General features: G+C 40.9%; 1 protein-coding gene across 2 annotated transcripts in view; it reads left to right on the top strand.

Annotated features, from left to right (window-relative positions):
* Window positions 1-2,891: 2,891 nt before the first annotated feature.
* The window catches only part of man1a2 (mannosidase, alpha, class 1A, member 2), a 153,618-nt gene continuing 132,810 nt past the window's right edge, over window positions 2,892-23,699 (top strand). The window contains exons 1-2 of one of the 2 annotated variants that reach the window (XM_085375241.1): window positions 2,892-3,119; window positions 5,947-6,457. In XM_085375241.1, coding sequence (XP_085231367.1) covers window positions 6,144-6,457 — 314 coding nt within the window. In that variant the 5' untranslated portion in view covers window positions 2,892-3,119; window positions 5,947-6,143. Of the gene's footprint in view, window positions 3,120-3,391; window positions 3,764-5,946; window positions 6,458-23,699 lie in introns of those variants that run through there. The other variant, XM_085375242.1, reaches the window with a different exon arrangement.

Genomic DNA, 23,699 nt, shown 5'->3' with positions numbered 1-23,699 from the left:
GACATGCCTGGAACACCTCACCCAGGAGGCGCCCAGGGGGCATCCTTGTCAGATGCCCGAACCACCTCAGCTGGCTCCTTTCGATGTGGAGCAGCAGCTGCTCTACTCTGAGCCCCTCCCGGATGGCCGAACTTCTCACCCTATCTCTAAGGGAGAGGCCAGCCACCCTTCGGAGGAAGCTCATTTCTGCCGCTTGTATCCGCGATCTCGTTCTTTCGGTCACTACCCACAGCTCGTGGCCATAGGTGAGGGTAGGGACTTAGATCGACCGGTAAATTGAGAGCTTCGCTTTTACACTCAGCTCCCTCTTCACCACGACGGACCGGTGCAGCGTCCGCATTACTGCAGCTGCAGCCCCAATCCGTCTGTCGATCTCCGGCTCCCTTCTCCCATCACTCGCGAACAAGACCCCGAGATACTTGAACTCCTCCACTTGGGGCAGGAACTCATCCCCGACCCGGAGTGGGCACTCCACCCTTTTCCGGCTGAGAACCATGGCCTCAGATTTGGAGGTGCTGATCCTCATTCCCGCTGCTTCACACTCGGCTGCGAACCGTTCCAGTGCGAGCTGGAGGCCCTCACCCGATGAAGCCAACAGAACCACATCATCTGCAAAAATCAGAGATGAGATTCTGAGGCCACCAAAGCGAAAGCCCTCCGCCACTTGGCTGCGCCTAGAAATCCTGTCCATAAAAATTATGAACAGAACCGATCAGGGGGCACATACTCCACAAATACAACAACCAGACCATTAATGACTAATTGATGTTGCAATGATACAAAAAAATAAGTTTGTCCTAGTAAGGACTCATAAATAACTACATATAATGAATGCTATGGAAATCTATTTGTTTTGTGTGCCTAAAGAAAAAATATAGATTGATTTATCACCAAATATTGGCACCTATATAAGCTGGGCTATAATATTTTATTAAATACACTTATTTGTTATACTGTATTTGTTTAACTCAAGAAAACAGTGTTTAAATCAACCTTTGATTTTTCCTTAATACATAAATAAATGATTCTCCGTCTCTTGCCAAGAGTGACGAATACAGCATATTAATCTAATCAAAGGAGCTTGCAAAGAAAAGCGTCTGGACTTCTTTAAGTTGCTTGAAGACGTTTCACCTCTCATCCGAGAAGCTTCTTCAGTTCTAAGGTCAAATGGTGGGGAGTCCCAGATATAAACCTAGTGGGAGTTTCCCCCCACAGAGGGACAAAAGGACCCCCTGATGATCCTCTAATCCACTGAGCCAAGGTGTGAAACTGGGTGTGGGTCCCAATCAGCCAGAGTTTCGGGTGTGTTCATTGTGAAACCTGGCCCCACCTTATCATGCGAATTCCTGAGATCAGATGGCCCAGGATGTGAGTGGGCGTTAAGGCGTCTGGGAAGGGATCTCAAAACTGGATTATAGATGGCAGAGAGTTGGTGTCGTAAACCCCCGCCTCTGTTCAAAGATGGTCGCTCACAGTGGACATAGATGGCTTCTTTCACTCCTCTTTCAAACCATCTGTCCTCTCTGTCCAAAATGTGAACATTGGCATCCTCGAAAGAGTGTCCTTTATCCTTAAGATGCAGATGGACTGCTGAGTCTTGTCCTGTGGAGGTGGCTCTTCTGTGTTGTGCCATGCGCTTGTGAAGTGGCTGTTTGGTCTCTCCAATGTAGAGGTCTGGGCATTCCTCGCTGCACTGTACAGCATACACCACATTGTTAAGTCTGTGTTTTGGCGTTTTGTCTTTCGGGTGAACCAGTTTTTGTCTGAGCGTGTTGCTGGGTCTGAAAAGCACCGGGATGTCATGCTTGGAGAAAACTCTCCTGAGTTTTTCTGATACACCGGCTACATAGGGGATGACAATGTTGTTGTAACAATGTGGTGTATGCTGTACAGTGCAGCGAGGAATGCCCAGACCTCTACATTGGAGAGACCAAACAGCCATTTCACAAGCGCATGGCACAACACAGAAGAGCCACCTCCACAGGACAAGACTCAGCTGTCCATCTGCATCTTAAGGATAAAGGACACTCTTTCGAGGATGCCAATGTTCACATTTTGGACAGAGAGGACAGATGGTTTGAAAGAGGAGTGAAAGAAGCATCTATGTCCACTGTGAGCGACCATCTTTGAACAGAGGCGGGGGTTTACGACACCAACTCTCTGCCATCCATAATCCAGTTTTGAGATCTCTTCCCAGACGCCTTAACGCCCACTCACATCCTGGGCCATCTGATCTCAGGAATTCGCATGATAAGGTGGGGCCAGGTTTCACAATGAACACACCCGAAACTCTGGCTGATTGGGACCCACACCCAGTTTCACACCTTGGCTCAGTGGATTAGAGGATCATCAGGGGGTCCTTTTGTCCCTCTGTGGGGGGAAACTCCCACTAGGTTTATATCTGGGACTCTCCACCATTTGACCTTAGAACTGAAGAAGCTTCTCGGATGAGAGGTGAAACGTCTTCAAGTAACTTAAAGAAGTCCAGACGCTTTTCTTTGCAAGCTCCTTTGACTACGATGACCTGGATGACTGAGAACCTTCACAGACATATTAATCTAACACTACAATAGAATCATCACATCTGTGCTGGAAAAGGGTGCATCTCTAATTTAAGTATATCAAACAAATGCTAAAAAAAAATAATTGAGGTGAAGGACTGGACCATAATTTGCACAAATGTAGTATCATGCACGCTGCAGCTGTTTTTCAGTTTTACAGAGGTGAATCATAGGGACGAAGAATCTAGCCCTCTAGCAGGCTGGGGTGTGTGCCATTGTTGGTGTGCCTTTTTTTTACATACAGAACAGTAATTCTGCCCAGCGAAATTGTCAGACGGTCCCTAACTCGGGTAGGCAGAGTAGTTGATGCTGAATCGCCGAGCAGCAGCAGCTCGCACTCAGTCCGTCGCTGCAGTCCAACAGAGCGACCGGTTATCAACATCCTCTCCGCGGAGCTGTAACGCTATGTGGGTCTGAGCTGATGGTCAGCGGTTCAGCCACGGCACGACACCACGGTGTTTCATTTGTGGACATGAGGACACCTGCTACAGCGACTCCTTTCAAAACGTGGACCGGGAATCCCGACAGGCATCGATTTTCGACGAGCATATGAGAAAGGTGGTGATGCAGCAGAGTGGCTTCCACACAAGAGACCGCCTCTGTCAATTCGCAGCCAGCCAGCTAGCTCGTGCTAGCCTTGTAGCCAAATAGCTAGCACCTGGGCAGGCTGAGGGTTTTAAAGCTCTGTCTTTACAACCTCCGGGGTAGCTCAAATGTCAACGGACCGAAACGCGTATGTCGGGCTATTTGTATTTATTGTGTGGGTTTCCCCCTGAGCGTTGACAGGAACTTTATTTTCCTTTTTTCTTTCCATTGCTAGCCAGTATTAGCCGGGTAAGTTAGCGCATTTGCTTGTTAGCTAGCGTTTTGTATTGGCTAATCACCTCACACAGGCTGGCACTGTCACAGAATGAACTTGGTATTCTGCGTGGAGACGCAGCTCCATACCAACATGATGGAAAAGTACAGGAAAAACAGGGCTCTGTTAACACTGTCTAGCGCCAACCCCGCAGGCTTTAGTACGAATAGGAATGTTTGTCTTTAAAGGGGTACTTGCTTCATTTCCATCCATCCTTTACATTCGCACTTGGAGCAGCTGCTGAGCCGAATGAGACATTTGCCCCACGTCTTCTTTCCACATCTGCCGGCACGAGGGAATAAAACCCTTATCTTTTCCAGTATAGCCCACGGGTGTTTAATAGGTGGGTTGATATTCAGATGTAGTACAGCACAGAAAACAGGCATGCAATGTACTTAGAAAGCGCGGCTTACTCCCTTTTTTTGGCTAGAGTTTGGAACACAACTGTGCATTGTGTGTTACTTTTGTGCTTTTTATCATGATACATGTATGGTAGCAAGAAATACACCACTGCAATAAGATGAAACTGTAGAAAGAAAGCTGTGCTCACTCTGCGGTGGCACTAAAGCCAGTATGCGTAAAGGACACTTGATCGAACAGATACTACACAAACTCTTGATACCTTAAGCCTCTTGGAAAATCTATCATTTTTCTCATGGCCAAAGGATTAAGTCTTTTGTGTGTGTTTGTGGAAAGAGAAAGAGAGTGAGAGACTATTTTCCAGATGACATGTTGTTAAAATCACCATAGCAAGCCAAAAGGATTGTTTATTACTAGAGATGGCACGATACCACTTTTTTATGTCCGATACCGATATCATAAATTTGGATATCTGCCGATACCGATATGAATCCGATATAGTGTTTTTTAATCAACAAAACTGTTTTTTAAAATATCTTGCTGCATTTTGCAAGTCTGCAAGTTCATACTCAAGTTTAAAACAACAACTACACTAAAGCTATTCTGTTATACCTGTATACAAAAAAAATATTTCATAGTTCAGCAATACTGATCAATCTAAAAAACTTAGACCTACACCATCCTCCCTATTCTGGTATTTTAAAGAGTACTTAGCGTAAATATTAAGCAACCTAACTAATAGGGTTCCAACTCCCAGCAACAACAAAAATAAATAAATAAAAAATAGGGAACCACCCCTCACGCGCCACCTCATGATGCTTAATCGACGTAATCAACCTTAATTTGATGCAGTGTGAAAAAAAATGCACAGAAATCAATTATTTTTCAAGAAATATTAAATAGATTCAACATCTTTCTTCAACAAAATTGCAGACTGCACAGATGGTACCTTCCCAAAGGAAAAAGTACTATAGCTTACTAGGGTATATATATTAGACTTAATAGTCACTATATACAGTAATTGACTTCTATTCATTTTACATCAAATTAAAACTTTGTGTGTCAGATAATTATTTATTAAAAGCTAGACATTTTAAATGAGAATAAGAAAGAAAAGTATGTCTTTGTGCCCCCTTTTCCCAGTTAATGCCCTATCGGCCCCCCTGGTTAAACTTTGCTAGATCCGCCCCTGCACAGTTACCAGCGTCAGCTACGTAGAAAAAGATCCTCGAGTAGAAAGTAATATTAAATAAATTCTAACAACAGCTTATCAAGCTTAAACGTGCTGCTGTTGTTCAGCCGCTGGTTTCCTCTTTCTGGTGCAAAGTGGGCCAAAAACAAAGACGGACTCGCGACAGAAAAGCCGATCAGCTGATCATTTAAGCAGTTTCACGATTGAAGTAGCAGCCGGAGAGCGAGAGGCAGTCGCTCGTTAAGCTTAACGCAGGAATGCTTTACAAACATTCAGAGATGGACTTACACACTTGCTTTACTTCTCTCGGGGATAACTTTGTCGGAGATGAAATGCCAGGTTGCTAGCGAAGCTCCAAATGCTATCCAGACCACCGACAGGTCCCGCATGCCACAGCCGCTCTATCACGTGATGCATACTGCTCTGACGTGCTAACGTTCTGAGGTGAGTTACGGCGTGTTGCAAGTTTTGTGAGGTGCTTTCGTGATATTTAATGGATCGGATTACATTTTTTATTTTTCTCCGATATCCGATCCAGTCATTTAGGTCAGTATCGGACCGATACCGATACGTAATATCGGATCGGTCCATCTCTATTTATTACTCTAATATATCAGCTCTTGCTTGATATAAGACATGCCATTTACTTGAGCTGTCACTTTGCTTTTGATTGTAATTCAGAGCTGTTTGGCTCAGTAGAAGCCTGTCAGGGAGAGTGCATGGTGAGAGGATACTAGTGGTTACAAAAGACATGCTGCCAAGGTGGAGAAATGACAACTGAAGGAAAGACTATAAAGGACATCAACTCGTCTATCCTGCCAGTGCATAGAGAGCATTGACTATCTAAAAAAAATGGTAAAAAATGAAGGAAGGAAAAGGCAAGGTTTTTCTACAATGGTGTTTAGTCTGTTAAATATGCTCTCATTTGATTTTTTTTGTCTCCTAACTGAATGCCTCTGTGTACTTTTTTTCAGAACTATCATGGCCATGTTCCTGCTGACAAGTCACCCTGTTACTGAGGGATCTCTGCCTCTTTTGGTTTCTGGACCTACCAAAGCAGGGATGAGATAATAAAGTTAACCAGTCGGTGCATGCCGCTACAGCAACCCGTGGCACCTGTGAAACCCACCTTACCCCATCCCTAGTAAAGTCAATTTCAAACGGTCAAAAGATGACAACGCCGGCTCTACTACCGCTGTCGGGCCGCAGGATACCCACTCTGTCGCCGGGTGCCTCCTCCTTCCCGCACCATAGGGCCACGTTGAGGCTCTCTGAGAAGTTCATCCTCCTCCTCATCCTCAGTGCCTTCATCACCTTATGCTTTGGGGCCTTCTTTTTCCTCCCAGATAATTCCAAGCACAAGCGCTTTGACCTGGGCTTGGAGGATGTGCTTATCCCTCATATTGACACACCCAAGGAGGGCAAGCACGCCTCAGGACAGGTGATCATACATGGACAGGGAGGACACGATGAGCACAGACACAGGTAAGGGCCCACAGATGTATTGTTAAGTGTAGAAAAGAAAGAGCTAGCGTGTCTTCATTTAAATAAGTATATGTGTGTGTGTATATATATATATATATATATATATATATATATATATATATATATATATATATATATATATATATATATTCTGTGTGTATTTGACAGTGAATAAGGAGATCAGAAACAACTGGTTTTCTTACATATTAGTAAGTACTTAGTTTATCTTTGGTTCTTTACATAGCTTATGTCATTCAAACAGGTGTCTTGACACGTTTTTTCAAACAATCTGACGCCTCTGGATGTGTGTTACTGTTTGCCAAGTGATACACGTCAGCACAAATGCTCCTTTCATTTTGTTCCGTATTCCTTTGCACAGCTGAGTGTGCTCTGTGCTCTCTCGCCCTTTGTTTCTCCACTAGGTCTAATGGTTTTAGTTCTTTAACAGCAGGCATTTTATCACCTTGGCCTGAGTTTTGCTGTTTTGTCCCGCAGGCAGACATTGTTGAACTTGATGATCTAGAACACACAGGCTGTTTGAAAAGCCTTAGTGACTGCTTAAACAGGCTTGGAAATTAGTGTCAGCAGTGAGCTACATACTGGTCACTTTGGGCTTCAGTGTTGACATTTATCATTTGTTCTGTCCAGCTATCGTTCTGAGGCGCTTTCTCCCTCCTAAATCAGGGTCAGTGTTTGGTATCTCTAATAGTGTTGTGCCTTTTGGAATGCAGTGCTCTGCACAAGGTTCATGTGCATCTATCAAATGATATCTCAACTGACTCTGGAACACTGACAGAAACATTTACTTTTTTTAAAATCAGTATTTAAATGATAGAAAAGAAACTAAACCTTGTATTTACCTAATTTGTACTGCTGTGTTCATTTCAGAGCAGTGTGAGTGCCTCTGCTGCATTCATTTCTAGTCACGCCAGGTTCTCTCATAATTTCTCTCTGTTACCAGGCTGCAATCTGTGGGTTTCACTGTGTACGTGTACATATGAGGTGGGAAGGGTGGAGTAGAACACGTAGTGCAACACCAGAAGTGAAGATGGAGTTAGTCAGGTTAATGACAAGTGGTTTTCCAAGTGTTTCCCAACAAGTGTTCATCCAACTAACATGGAAAAACACCATAGAACACTAAATGTATGGCAGGCTTGATCTCATGAGAGTACTAGCATTTCTTCTGCTGAGTTCCAGCTAAATTACCCAACAAGCACAGCTGTGATCCTCCTTTACTGAATAACATGCTAAAATGGACAGAAAACACAAGCTAGTGAAAATGCACAGATTCATTTTTAACATGCTGTTTCAAAATTACACTACACCGAACAACTGTCTAACAGTTGTAGGCAGTTTCCACTGCACATGCTGCAACGGTGCATTTTCACTGTTTCAATCAAAGTGGCTACACCGTGCGTAAGATTAGTGTGTAAGAAGTGGGAATATGCTGCGGAGATCTATTTAGCAATCACAAAATCAGACCGGTCTGAGGAATTGACACCAAAATCCAGTTAACAGCCAGTAGATAGTGACAGTTCCACAGTGCTGTGCTGTTTTCAAAAGCTAAAAACACAACAGAACCCATGAAATAAATCCTCAAGTCTTGTTTTCCTGTTAACTAACATAATCTTAAGTAGAACGTGCTCTTCAGGTGTATCTACTAACAAGCTCTGCTACACACATGTTCCACAAACATTACTGTGCTTTCAGTGTAGCCAAAGAACTAACAGTAGTTATTGTCCTTCTATTGGAGTGGTCTTTCGCTGGCATAACTCATTCACGTATGAATCATTCAAGCACATGCATAGTATTTTGCAGCCACAAAATATTTATGACATGCATGAGTGCCAAAGGGCAGGTGAGAAGAACGATTTCATAGAAAAGGTCATCTGCAAGCTAGTAACGGACGTAATTAGTTTATCTGAAATCTTGGCAGGGTATTACCAAGCAGTTTCTCCCACAGTTTCAACGTTGCATTTTGCCTCCTTATTCCCTGTGATGCCCGTTCATATTTTCATTCTGAAAGCCTTTCTTTCAATGCTGCCTGCTTGAAATAACGTAATTGCTGTTGTCCAACGACTCAGACAAACAGAACAGGCAGTGCTGGGCTCAAATGGTGCTGCGTATTATCAAGTTTTTTTGTTTTTTTTAAATGTCGAGGTGGGAAACTTGGAGTTATTCTTGCTTCACCATAAGTGGCAGTCATGTTTTGCTTCAAATACTTCTACTCTACTCGTCACTGAGGTCTTCTCGACTCTACTCCTATATTTCATTTCTGGGCACGTCCAAAACAAAATGGTCCCCAGGATGTTCCTGGGGACTAATTTACAAGTCATTTGAACGAGACAGGAAAAAAAATCAGACTAGTTAACTAGTGTAAAAGGCAGAAGACGCTGGGCGCAATCTAACAGACAAGGATAAACACTGACCTTAGAATAGCTGTGTATGAATTTAGGAGTCATTTGAGACCATTAACGGATTCCTCAACATTCAAATCTTGTTATGAATGTTGGTGAAATGTGCAGCACTTTGTGCCGTGTATACCGCTGGGGCCACACAGTGTCAGATTAGTTTGATAAATGTTTGCTAGCAGCAGTAGCCCCTTTCATGGCAGGCTAGCATCCACGTCTGTGCATAATGTGGTTACAAATTACTTGGACCACTTCAGTGTGGTTATATGCCAGTTTTCTCTCACACAGCCAACATACAAAAGTTCATTTTCTTCATCAATGTACTGCAGAGCTGTGGTGTTTCACGCAGCTGTCATCTTCTTACTTTCAATCTGTTTCATTTCAAGTTCCCTCACAGAGAGCGAGGGGGTCTCAGGCATTTGTCAGGGCTGCAGCACTAGTTGGTCTCAGGTGGCGTTGTAACATCTTTGAACCAACAGGTAACTTAGTAAAACAACAATAATAGATTTAACCGACTAGTATTTCTGGTGCCTACTAGCAAGAGTAGCAGTGTATAAATGTCTTGTTGACCGTGCACATGCCTAGTGTGAACGCAGTTAGTCTTGTGAACTGTGTCACTATAAAGCTGGAACATGGGAGTTTTACATATAATTAAACGTGCGTTACATTTAGGCCTTTCCTAATTTGAACTAGTAGATGGATAGTTCAAATTTCATCACCTTGGAGTATGTTATACATATCAGTATGTTTTAGTAAATCAGAATTTGAAATCTGATGTCTGCTTAAACACTTCCTCACTGGTGTGTCGAACTGGATGAATTTTAAATCAGCTGCGAGCGATTGGTTTTCCAGAGCTACAGAGGAACGTGACGTAGCATCAGACACACACAGCAGTATACTAACTGAGGTTATCGTCATGGGGGATAAACTTAGCTTCTGAGAAAGTCAGATAGAAAAAGAAACTTGACATTCGCAGGAAGAATTATAGCCTTCAAAAAATGGATTGATATGCATTACAAGGGCTCGGCAACATTGCTTTAAACTTCCATGCTGCAGGCTTGAAATAAATCCCATTCAACGTACTCTTCATGTTTTGGGTAAGCTGTTTAAATGAGATTCCAGTAGGTTCAGTGTGCAGTCACAGATGGCAGAAGGCATTTCTTCTTCTTCTTAATGAACTGAATACTTTTTTTTATATTTCTTTATTTTTTTATAGCCTTTTTCAGCTTTGTATTCAGATTCATGGATTTTTAATTGCTTAGTGAGCAACTCCTTGGAATTAATAACATGGCTGTGAGCGGGGGGGAAAAAAGCTACACAGTTATGAGCATCTTCACTGCCGTCCATTTTCAAGGATGTACCAAGGACAGAAAAAATATAAATACGTTGCTTCACATTTGACGGAAATTAAGAGGAGTATATGAAATGTGATTAAAATACATCCACTGAGATGTCACTGTGTTTTACAGAGGAAGAGTAATCGTAACCTTCCTGTCTGGAAATTAGTTTTATGCAAATTCAAAGTCAGGAATATGTGCTCCGTGTATTTTAACCTTACACAAGCATTCATGTGAGGTGTTTTTATCCTCTCCACCCCTTCTTATAACAGCTTATTGAAATCTGTTCAGTTTGCTTGTTGGTATAGCTGCCTCAGCTGTTCTTAAAGTGGTTATTGTGTGCTCCAGAGGACTCTGGGTTCAAACAGCCTCAGGAAAATGAGGTGTGCTAGCATTTAAAGAGACCCGCAGGAACCCAAACACGCTCATAATAATTTCACCTTTGCTTTATTCGACCGCAGAAACCCCCACAGAACCAGTTCTTTGTTCACGAGCTCAACCTGTTAATAGTCCTGTAAAGCTTATGAGGGAGAAAAGGTTATTAATCTATGCTGGTATCCAGCCATTGAATTTTTGGAGAAACGAAATGTAACGGGGAAGAGGTATGTGTAGCCTTGCTCACATGGTGCCGGACTGAACATTGAGTGTTGGTTTTTGTAAACACCCAGGAGGAGTTGCGCTGCTTCCAGGGTTTCCCTTGGTTTCTGTGGGCTTATTCAAAAACAAGTTAACTTTTAGTTTACTTGATGTTTTTCGCTTTGGTAGTTACATAGCATGACCAGTAGGTGGGTTTGCAGGTTAAATTGGTTTAACTGGACCCTTATGTGACTGATGAGCAATGACATGCCTGAGTTTATTGTAGAGACATAAGAAGAACTTGTTAAGCTTCTAACATTTTGAAAATAAAAACAGCCCATAATAAAATAACCCACTTAAGAGTTGAAAGTTGCCCTGTTGCTGTAAATACGTGTCACTGAATATAATGCAAGGCATCGTAACCTTCCTGTCTGCAAGGCATTATTTTCTGGTCAAGCGTCTGTATTTTGGCTAGTATGATGCTTCGGTGATTATTTAGCATCTTTCAGCATAATTTTGAGTTTTCTACCTGAACAGTAGAGGGTGTTTCTCTGCTGAGGTTTTCAGATCAGCACTGAAATAGTTGGCTTTTAAAACTGAAGATATTTTAGATCTTCCACCCGTTATCTTATTAAAACTATGCTGAAGACAAGTAACAAGATGCTTAACAGACATTAAAGAATGGAGTTGTTAGATTGGTGGAACATTCAAGGAAGTTCTTTGCATTTCTGTTCTGACTTATACCATGGCTGCTTATTATATTGGCTTATTATATTGATGCCATAATACCTGAGAATTAAATCTTTCGCCTTATGTAAAGATCCTTTTGGTAAATAGACATTTAAAATCAGAATGGATGTTTACAAGTTTAAGTCTTAGGCTTTGCTGTTTGAATGCTCGGCTATAAAGCCCAGTTGAGCTCAACATACTGTGAGGCCAGTAATGATCCTGCCTTGGGTTTGTTCTGTTCTGGCTCAAACAACATAGGACTAGCCAGGTGCAGCACTGTAATCTGTAAAAGGGGCAAGAGGGCATGTTGGCAGAAGCAGTGACATTTTATCAGCTACAGTAGAAATGTAGAAGTCAGAGAAAAATGATCCTTATTCTAACCCTTTATGATCACATATACAGACATCCTGGTTGGTATTTAGTGTTGACTGGATGGATAGTGGTTTTAGGTATTACAAGACAAATTTAAAATGTGTTTGGACTTTAAAGAGGTGGTTGAATAACAAAGCAGACTGAAAATATTGCAGAAGGGATCAAGAAACTGTGATGACATTTTAGATGAAACCATTTATAATGAAAAATAATGAATTGTCATTTTGTGCCTTATTGTTTTGTTGTTGTTGTTGTTGTTGTTTTTTAGTTATTATTATTATTATTATTATTATTATTATTATTATTACATATGATCAGTTTAAACCTTATTGGCCATCCCAATCCAACAAATCTATTCATTTATTCTTGGTGTGAGTAATAATATAATTGTGTTGTCCTGGTTTGGACATGAACATTCATACTGGATACTTGCCAGGGTGTCCAGTGGGGTTTGACAGAAATGCCATCTGCCACCAATTTTTTAACCTCTATTTGGCTGTGGTCTTCTCCTTTTTAGTGAATCTACAGTAAACATTTATGAGGAAAAATGTTTATAATGTGTATCTATATTTTCTTAGAGCAACACATTTTCTTTCAACTGGACAAAAAGGCATCTTTTTATATTATAATGAAGATTTGAATTCTGCCTGGTCCATCCAGGCCTCCTGTAGTTTGGGAATTACCGAAGTCAATACTGCAATAACCTGTCCTCTGAATGATTATTTGCCTTTATTGTCCGGTAAATATCAGATCATCTATCAGTAGCTCCTTCTGTGGTTCAGTGAACCTGCCTCGGCATCCACATGCATTTTGGCACCTTCCTGTCTTTTTCCATAAAGTGTTATATAAAAACTAATAAAAAGGGCTTGTGTCTGGAGGTATTAGGTGCACCATCTGTGTAGACTATTTCAATCTCCCTCTCCCGCAGTGGAAGATGTCATTTCTTTACTAATCTCACATCATGAGTGTCATATCCCCATGTCACCAAACACGGTTGCAAGAAAAAGTTTCTGTACACTTTGGAATTATTGGGTTTTAAGATTTAATTTCTCTTAAATTGTGATGTAATCTTCACCTTCAAGTCTCAAATATAGACAGATGCAGTCAGACTGAATTCATAACACACTAATAGGGCACACTTCAAAACACTGATAAAATTATGCGACCTTGTTATGTGAATTTAGTAACTCACAGAACCTTCTGCAACACTTCTGGACCACTCCTTACAAAACTTTATTATTAATATTACCGATTGAACAGCATTTTCAAACAATCGAAAAGCATCTCAGTTGGGTTAAATGGTATATCCAAAACATGAACTTTAATTTTTGTCCAATCATACCATTATTGTTGATGTCATTTTGTGCTTTGGATCATTGTACATTGCACCAAAGCTTTCCAGTTTATTAAATTTTGGACTGCTGCTTTGACATTCTGCTTTAAAATGTCTTCATACAGCTATGACCTGTTCATTTCTTTTTCTCAATGATTTTAAAATGTACTGGTCATGACATAACAAATCACCCACAAACCATGATGCTCCCTTCACCATGCTTTAGAGTTGGGTAACTGGGTGGGCTGAGGCCATTTGATCAAATTCGGTCCAGAAAAGGCTGTAGCTTGTTTAATTTAGTTTCTGAAAAGATAGGTTAAATAAAATTTTTTTACCTCAAAATCTGTAAATAATAAGGCTAAATGATGCTAAGAGGTTGGATACCCATATTAACAAAAGGTATTGAGATTACATTTTTTGCTATAATCGGCAGGCCTATTGGCAAGGATATTAAAAAACAAACAAAACAAAAATTATTTACAAAATGCAGAAGAGTCTTTGTACATTTCAGATGTATTGCCTTAAATCTTTAATATAAAGTATTTTTTTTCCATAGAGGACAGAAAACCAGTGGTTACAACGGCTGTAGAAGTTCCTGCAGGTGTTTGGCTCTTCTTCACCTCATTTAAGAGGTCAAATTGTTCTCTTCCTGTGATCTTTGCAGGACTCCGACCCCTGAGGAGAGCAGTGTGCCTGCTGATTTTCCTTTGTTTCCACAGTTTGTCTTATTGTGGCTTTATAAACACCTCATTGGTCAACTGTCATTCATTCCCTGTCAGCTTCATCCTCTTTTGTTTTGTTTTATTTTTCTGTTTTGGACTACAATTTACAATGTTCCTTTTTCAGTGAATAATCCCTTAAGGACATCAGGAAAGAGTTTATTAAAGTCACAGAGCAAAGGGAGCTGATGGTCATTTTCCCATAAACTTCTATACTGGAAGTCTCTTTTGCAGCCAGCAGAAGTAAAATGTAAGGTATTTTCTTATTAGATTCTGGAACTGGAAGCATTGTCTGTTCTTGTGCACTGTCTGAAATGATCAGGCTTTGTGAATAACCAAACTTTGTAGAAACAGGAGTACGTGCCTTCAACCTCAGAATCCCCACTTGTATCACTGAAGCTAACTTTCAGTGAAGTTGTACTTTCTGGAGTCAGGATTGTTTATTGATTAGAGTAAATACTTTTATTATACAACTACAATTATTAGTATATTATAGGTACATAAACCTTTTCATGCAACTGAAGCTAAAAGCAAAGTTCAGAATGATTTGTATTAGATCAGCGGTCTCCAACCCCCGGGCCTCGGACCGGTACCGGTCCGTGAGTCGTTTGGTACCAGGCCGCGAGAGTTGAGGTTTAGGTGTGAAATGTATAGTTTTCAGGGTTTTTATCGGTTTTCAGCGTTATTTTGTTATCGTTTACTCGGTTTTCCTGGGTCTTTTCACGTGTGTTATGAATAAATCTTCTTTTTTTCGGTACCGGTACTAGTAGGGATGGGTACTGGTTCTGACATAAACGGTAGTAACCAGATCGAAAAGCAGCGCACATTTCGGTGCTTTTTTTTCCTGAGCTGTGATACACTTCTAGCCAATCATTTTACGTTTCCGAGGATAGTAGGCGGGGCCAGGTACGTACGTTCTTTTAGAGCAGAGCTACAGATTAAAAATGCCCAAGGCGAAGCGGTCAAAAGTCTGGCTGTACTTCACAGCAAAAGATGCAAACTCAGCAGCCTGCAACAAGTGCTTTAAGCTGATACTGTGATACTGTCAAAGGAGGTAACACCTCGAATCCGATGAAACACCTGGCGACGCATAGCGGTTTTTTTTTTTTAAAAGCCGAGAAATGCGCCGTATTTGATAGCTTGCTGCGAGACCTCACACCGAGCACATCTACTGCAGGTGTGGTGTCTGTTATCGGACCCAGAGTTAGCAACATCCCCAAAAACACGAAGAGGAGAGTCCTGGCCCCTAGCCCTGCCAGTGTAGCAGAAATGATGAGGATGATGATGCAGCAGCAGTCGTTCTTCTCTGCGTGAGTAGCTTAATGTTGTTCGTGTGTAATTTACGTTGAGTAGGCTAACCACGTTATTACATTAATGCATGTAAGGTGAACTAGCAAACATCATCATAGGTACATGCGGCTGTCTTCTTGTTTGATGGCAGATACTCCCTTCACCCTGGCCAAAAAGGCTAAAATGACCAAAGAAAAAGAGGGAAACGGCTAAACATGAGAAGTATCGGATAAAACCTAAACGATACCCATCCCTAGGTACTAGTTTTATTTTGTTGTATTTATCCGCGACACCTTAAAGGCCGGTCCATGAAAATATTGTCGGGCATAAACCGGTCCGTGGCGCAAAAAAGATTGGGGACCGCTGCTCTTAATTGTTGTGACACTTGTTCGAAATGCAGAGAGGTGCGCTGGATTTGCCACACGGAGCAGCGCGAGAGTAAAGCACGAGGGAGAGGCTAATAATCGGCTCAGTCATTTTAAATGATCGTTGAAAGCCCAGATCGTAATCGTGATTAAAATTCGATTAATTGAGCAGCCCTAGTGTTATGCATCAGTTTCTGTTTCAATTCTTCAAATGAAATAGTACAACAATACAAGTACAACACAAGTAGTTTAATTGTGAACAGTGTTATGAGACAAGTGAGTTTATGATTCAGACACACCTGTAAGTAGCAGAAAATCTACAGGTACAACCTTTTTGTACTGCATCCCTCCAATGGATTTTAGTCATGTGACCACTAGTACCTTGGTTTTGCTACTTATTACATTGCCAGTTATTGTTAGTGTTGCAGGGCCGTAACTTTGCTTTTGCACTATGATAGGGCCATAAATCAACATAGCAGCGCAGCAGATCATATTTAAGGTCCAAGCCAACATAGGAGCACCTTTATTTATCACATTTAGTGTGATATCATTCCTGTGTCTTCATGCTTAATTTCCCTGTCAGCTGCAAAGTAAATCTCTGTAGTTTTATTTATTAATTTTTCTTGTGTTTGTGTGTATGTGTGCGTGTGTTTATGCCTGGTGATAATCAAGGCGTGCTTGTTTGTATTTGCAGGCCCACCTATCACAGAAGCTCGTGAAACCATCCGTACTGTTTAGTGGATTTAACAGGGGTGAAGCTATTTAATAGTGGCTTCTGTTGTTCAGAGCTAAAAGGAAAGCAATTAAAAAAATGCACCTTTTAATAAATCAAAACAGAGGAATTCAGGAGAAGTAAGAAGTGTGTTTTAAGTTGGGGCTGAATGTCTCTTAGCTAACGGTAGACTGTTATACACCCCACATGGATGTTTATATGATTATTCTGTAATAACAGCATGGCATTAGCCTTTACGTGTGTGTGTGTGTCTCTGAATCACACACCAGGTAAAATTGATTTATAGTCTGACTGATACAGTCTAGTTGACTCACAAATGACAATTCTCTCTTCACCACCTCTGTTAGTGGCATTTTCAATGGATTGCATTTATATAGCGCTTTTCGAGAACCTCAAAGCGCTGTACAATTCCACTATTCATTCACTCACTGGTGGAGGCAGCTACAGTTGTAGCCACAGCTGCCCTGGGGCAGACTGACAGAAGCGAGGCTGCCATATCGCGGCATCGGCCCCTCTGGCCATCACCAGTAGGCGGTAGGTGAAGTGTCTTGCCCAAGGACACAACGACCAAGACTGTCCGAGTCGGGGCTCGAACCAGCAACCTTCCGGTTACAAGACGAACTGCCAACTCTTTGAGCCACGATCGTCCCATTTTCAACATTTCTTTAAGTGATACAGATAGTGTATGGGCTAGATTTTTTTTTTCTTCTGGTTTTTTTTCTCGACCAGTTTCTACATTTCTTGGTGGCTCTCATGTAGCCGATGCTGCACAAAGTCAACATGATAACAACGACATTTGATCACTAACAGGCAGTTCAACTGTTGATGGCTCTGTTCTAGATTTTTCCTGGAATAACTCCCAGACTGAATCTGGGAAATCACTGGAAATTAGCAGCAAGCCATCATCTTTGATAAGTGTGTGCATCCAGTGTAACTGCATGGCTCCCCACGTTAAGAAACGGGCTGCTTTACAAAGGGTGGATTAGGTGTCCTCTTAGAAAATCTCCGTATGGCAAGTACAGATCTGTGTGTGAGTGTACTTCTGGAGCTGGTTAGGTAAAAATTATAAATTTAATTATAAGCTTTTGGTTTTGAGTTTTGAATGTGTTTTTAAAAAAATGGAGAAAATGGGGGGGGGTTGATGCCTAAAGACAGACTGGCGATTATTGCTGTTATTAATTGCAGCTCAGCATCACAGTGGGGCAGTGATTACTAGGGGTGGGAATTGATAAGAATCTATTTGGATTAAATTATCAATATCACTTATCAGTTCGATTTGGTATCGATTCTCACTGGCTCCGCTTTGAGAGTCATCGCTGAGTGAGGGAATCAAAGACATTACTTACTGCTAATTGATTGCATGATGTGTGGTCAAATGTTTGTGCATGTTGGAGGTCTTTCCAGATATTTCTTTGATGTGATCAGTGTTAATTGCTCAAAATAATTCAAGAGCTGCATTACTTCTTGGTAGGGGTGGGGGAAAAATCGATACTGTGTAGTATCGTGATATTTTGTTTGCTAATAATGTATCGATACAGGGACAGCAGAAATCGATATTTTGTTACAAAAAAGTTTTTGTGGGCTCTGACTTCAGAGCATGTTGATCAGCTCCTTTTTCTGAGCAAGAATCCTGACATTCCTTCACTGTCAAAATGTGTTTAACTTTTTTTTGGGCAGCAATAAACATGACAGTTAACTTATTTTAATTTAAGACATGTTTTATTTTAATTAAGTTTAAAACTTTTTTATTTAATGTAAAATTATATTTTGTTTTCATTTACTTTCAAATTCTTCAGTTGCTGAAGGGGCTGCATAGTTTTCATAAATTGCATAGTTCAGAATAGCTATAATTGTACCAGATGGTTGCATTCAGTTAAGTTGGACTAGACTGTAATACAAACCGTTCAGTTTGTCAACAATAAAACTGACTGAAACGAGAGAAAGACTGAGTGTGAGACTTTGACATTAGATAAAATGAATATTGATAAAGTTTACCTTTATGTACAGAATCTGAATATCGCAAAATATTTTAAAAAATTGCAATAATATCGTATCATGCGTTAAGTATTGTGATAATATCGTATCGTGGGATGTATGGTGATTCCCACCTCTACTTCTTGGGTCAGTTCCCCATCAATGGATATCAATTCAAGTTTGTTCTTAAATTACATTATTCGTGTGTCTTTTAATGATGTATTATAATGATTTACAAGTCTTCTCACCCCCGCCCCCTTAAAAAAACAAAACAAAACAACATCAATAAAAAGTTATATGTATATATATATAGTGGCAGTCAGACGTTGTGTTATTTTCCAGTGCTTGAAAGCCATCCCAAAGGTACAGCTTCTATTAAAAACATGTCTTTGACTTTGATCAGCAAGATCTTTAATGCAGTATTTATCACTGGTTCCAATAGCATCTTAATAATGCAGACACACTTTTCGTTCCCCAACTTCTTAGCTGCGCTGATATGTTTGTGGCCAGTGGACCTACATTTATGTCCTAACAGGGGAACTCTGCTACAGGTGCCGTCTTTCTTTTTGAATTAAAGGAGAGTTTGCAGTGACGAATCAGATAGCTTCTAGGTTATCTGTTGCTGTGACATGAAAAGTTCTGCCTTCCTCCAGTAAACGTGGTACAAAAGCCTAAAATTTCCAGGCATCTGGGCTAAAGCTGGAGTGGCCATTTTAATGTTGTGGACATTATGTTGTAGTGATATAACTTAAACCTGTGCAGATAAGTTCTAATCTGACATATAGACGTCACATGGTTGGGCCTCATGAGTACAAGAATGGCCCATCAAGTACATTTGTGGACTTATTTTAGCCTTTAAAAAAAGAGAGAGAAGGAGAAGAGCGGTGTCTGTTAATTTGATTGTGAATGTTTCTTGTCACCTTTATTATAAAAGTTCAATCAGTGCTAATAACTAGCCCTGCCCATCTCATGTTAATTTTCCTGCCAGTTAATTTTCCTTTTGGCCAAGTTGCTGTTGTAGCTGTCCATTCAGCCGCTTTCTCAGTGTCTCTTCACACTCTCACATAGTCCCCCATTTTGGACTTAAACTGCTGACGGTAGTCCTCATTCCTCTCTGGAGAACTGTTGGGAGGAGCAGGATAGCCAGTCTTAAGGAGCACCCACATAGGAAGAGAGTAGCAGCAGTGTAACGATACGATACCACAGAGTGTCAGTGAAATTTTATACCTGTAGTGATGACGCAAGCGATAATGGGGTGGGTGGGTGCTGACGTAACTTTGAGGCTTTTTAATAATTCATTAAAGAAATCCTCCTGTTGTGAACACACACTAGTATACTTCCTTTTCCCAAACACAGATAGAATCCAAGTCGTTGGGAAAGCTATAGTTAGTAGCTGTTTGAGGTTGGTGTTTGTTTCTGGTTGTCAGTCTGTTGTGAATCCCCCCCCGAAATAATATTGTGTACCCACAAGATAAAGTCTTGATTGCTTACTGTATATTATGAGTCTAGACAGACCATAATATAAGCTACAACTTGACTAATGGGCAGGAGTATGCAACTGCAGGGAGGCATTTCTAGTTTATCCCTAATCTATACAGAAGTCATCGTTTTTGCACTGTCATTTCCCGAGACTCAGCAGAAGATCGCAAACACTCATCAATCATGCATGCATACCTTCCTGAAAAGAAATTAGGAGTTTAGTAATTTATTATTTATTTTTCCTCCTGTAACAGTTCAAAAAACAGCTTGAGTTTTTCTTTGTTAAAGAGTATGTTAACAGTGTGGGTTTTCACTGCTGTGACGCAGCAAACTGTAATGTGAACTCCTGACTTATAATTTCACCGTGTGTGTGTGAAAGAGATGTAGAAATGTCTTCTTGCAGTATCATTTACTCTTTGAAGCCACTCTGTGATCGCTCGGAGGCAATGCAACCGAGGGAGACCTTTTCAGATTTCTGAAAGTTATTGCGGATGTTGAAAGGCGTAACGGGAGAAAGCAAGCTGTTATGAATCACTACTCTGGGTAAAATTACTTTTCAGGATGAGGTACCTCTACTATAAATACCAATCTGCATGGATAGCAGCTTGGTATTTGTCTAAAGTGATGACTTTTACACATTGTTATTGATGTGTAGCATGAATAATATAATTTAAGAACAAACTTGAATTGATATCCACTGATGGGGAACAGACCCAAGAAGTAATACAGCTGTTGAGATGCATTGGTGTGCTGGTTGCTGTAGTTGCATGGTAACTTGTAAGTGAATGGAGGAAGTACTTTGGAATGAAAGGGGGACAAAATGTTAAAGTAGTGCTGAAAATAGGTAATTAAAATAAGAAAAAGTTAGATGAAGTGTTGTCTTTGTTGCCAAGGAATGCCAGTGGAGTGTGCCTAACTCTGTCTCACATTTATTGTCACTTTGGAGTGTGGCAGTGGTGACAAGCCCTCTTGAAAGACAAAAGAAAGACACTTGTTTGAATTGTTTTTCATGAGTGCAGCACAGCAGGTTAGTAAAGAGAGAGGAGGGGGAAAAAAAACCCAAAATACAAAAGTACGTAAAGAGGGAGAATGAGTCCTTGTAGTTGTGGCCATGTTTACTACAAAGCTTCACACCAAGTCCAATTCTTGCCAAACACTGGAGTGGCAGCCCTGTTCCACAATCCTTGTCAGTTTCAGCAATGCGATCAAAGTGGGATCACTTTATGCCAAATTAAGATTTGGCACTCAGGTTTCCAAAGGCTTGAATTTCAAAAAGACCGTTCTGAATTAAAATGTGATTTTAGGTCCTTTCCCCCCCCCCCCCCAAAAAAAACCTGCAAAACTCAGCTTGCTGTATCAAAGCCGTACCAGCTTGATAATAATGTGCTGTGCCCTGTAACAGAGCTCCCGGATTTATGATCTGCCTCGGGATGGGGAATGTAATCTCTGCTCTAAAGGTGATTTCTGAGTCAGTGCAGATTTGCTGGAAAACCTTGATATTGTCCTAAATTTGGACAGAACCAGGAGCAATAAGGGAGCTTAGACCCCTCCTTTTTTATTTTTAACTTCTATTTTTTTTTTTAAACTAGCACAGAGTCTTATAAGGGTTTGAAGTTGCATGTAAATTAGAAACATCTTTTTGTTTGTGCAGCGTGTATTTTTACAGCACGAAGAAGACCAAGGGAAAAATAGAGGCTGTAGCTGTTCCATAGCAGACCAATAATAAAATTAATTTGGCTCCCATTTTCTCTTACTGTAATGCTACTTTCAGATTGTCCTGATTTCATTTTATTATCATCTCTACCTTTTAGTGCACTGTAAACAGAATGACAGTAATGCAACACCATTTATCTGTTGTGCATTCGTTTTTACAGGAAAAATAAGAGTCCATGTTTTCAAAGGCTTGGTGATTGAACTTTGCATCACTTGCATCATCACACTTTTTCACACCAAAGAAGTCCGTGTCTCACAGGGCTCATGCAACCATTTGTAGTGTTTGCTTCCTGTGCAGCTGAGGTGGAGACGGGGACCTGTGTTTCATATAGCGATATGAGTCAGACAGACACGATGCAGGTCATCAAAGGTAGAGCTAGAGCGCCCAGGTGTTCACCTGATGCAGTTACTATCAAGAATACATCATAACTGCGCAGACATTTATGGGAGGGAGGGAGTTATGCAGAAATAAGACGACGAGAGAAAGGAGAATAAGAACATGCATTCAGGCAGATAAATGCCATAGCACGAACGTAACTGAACACTAATTGATACAACACTTGACACGGGGGAGGAAAATGAGGAGGATGGAAAAAAGGCTAGGATAGTCAAAGATGGCTGATATGAGCAAGAGCAGCAGAAAGAGAATATGAATATATTTAAGGAAATAAAGGCTGTGTGCGTGTGTGTGTGCTCACATGTTTGCAGCTGAGAGATTGTAGCTATTGTGATATGGTTGTTAGGGCAGAGAGAGAATTTGAAGAGTAAGAGAGGGAGAGGATGCTATTACAAACCCACAGTTAAGCTTAGGATAGCAGTTACATATACAGCCTCCATTTGAGCCAAGTGGGTCATGGGAAAAACCAGGACAAGTAAAGTGTGTATGTATGTTTATGTTGAAGGAAAACTGGGGAGAAACAAAAATTCAGCTGCCGTACCACAAGCTCCCAACAGCTGTCTCTCAGGTAGAAGTGTCATTTGAAGCTCACAGGCACTGTTCCCATGAGGACTCTGGTGTAGTAATACTTGAAAAGAAGTGTGTTCTCTATACTCTTGCGTTCAAGATGGACAAATGCTTTACTGGAGAAATGAAGAGATTCTTGACTTGAATTGCCCACACAAAGTGTTAACTTTGATCTAAGCCCACTGTTACTGTTTGTCCCGTGTAGGATGTGTTCAGTGGCAGGGATTCAGTCAAGCCTTTCCCTTGGATGGAGTAAAGCTTGGAAAACTACTTGCAGAGTTATAAAAATGCAGGGTTAAGGAAGCTGAAGTAACTATTTGAAATTCCTTCGGTCCGGACTTGTCTTAGTGCTGCTAATTGGATGCACTTTTCTATTCAGGGTGCATATCATGTGAAATGACTGCATATTATAAGATATGTGTTCTGAGTCGGTGTATCGCTTTAAGACTTTTTCTGCTTTTAAGTGAGCTCCTTGGTGAATGGCAAAAAAGGATTTAGGTCTACTCCTATACACCCAGAGCAGATATTTGTTGGGTTAATACAAAAGGGAAACTAGAGGTTATTTGTTTGACTTACCTGAAAGTTGGTTGAAGTGAAATATCATATAATTTCTTCTTTTGAAACTTTCTGTCTGTAGATATGTGTGCACCTCTAGCTACCAGGGCATCTCAACATTTTTAAAAACATCCCTCCCCAAAACTGCTTCCTATTCATCTTCTCTCCTTTGATGAATAGATATGACTCTTAATATGTGCAGATGGCACTGACACCATTCTCTGTGCACACAGGAGACTGATGCAGATGAGTGACTAGCTTAGCTACTATTGTGGAATCTCTGATCTCTAGCAGCCAGCAGTTGATTTAGATTTTCCTTGGGTTGTCAGGTAGCTAACACCTATGTGAACAGAAGGGGGGCTTGTTAGATTGAATTATTCATCAGAGGCCTCGGCTCTGGTGTCTTTGTGATCCTCTGGGAGCACATTAGTGCATGTATCTTAGTAAGGCCAACATTTTGACAGGACTGTATTAACTGTAGATGCATGAAAATACTTTTGGTAAACTAGGTTAACTTCTTTGCAAAAAGGCCAGGAGGAATGGTCACTTATTGACTTTATAAAGACTATTTCAGAAGTATTTCTTTTATGCTTATAGCGATGGGTGACAATTAAAAGGAAAAAACAGAACCATTGGTTTGGCTCAGCGTGACCCTTTAGAGGCATGGGTCCCTACAAATCAAAATAAAGTTG

Source organism: Diplotaxodon limnothrissa, linkage group LG16 (genome assembly GCF_057381915.1).
Source record: "Diplotaxodon limnothrissa isolate DT_005_m linkage group LG16, D_limnothrissa_male_GT1.1, whole genome shotgun sequence".
Taxonomy (NCBI): domain Eukaryota; kingdom Metazoa; phylum Chordata; class Actinopteri; order Cichliformes; family Cichlidae; genus Diplotaxodon; species Diplotaxodon limnothrissa.
The sequence above is the reverse complement of the archived record's forward strand: the minus strand, read 5'-3'. Positions and strand labels throughout refer to the sequence as shown.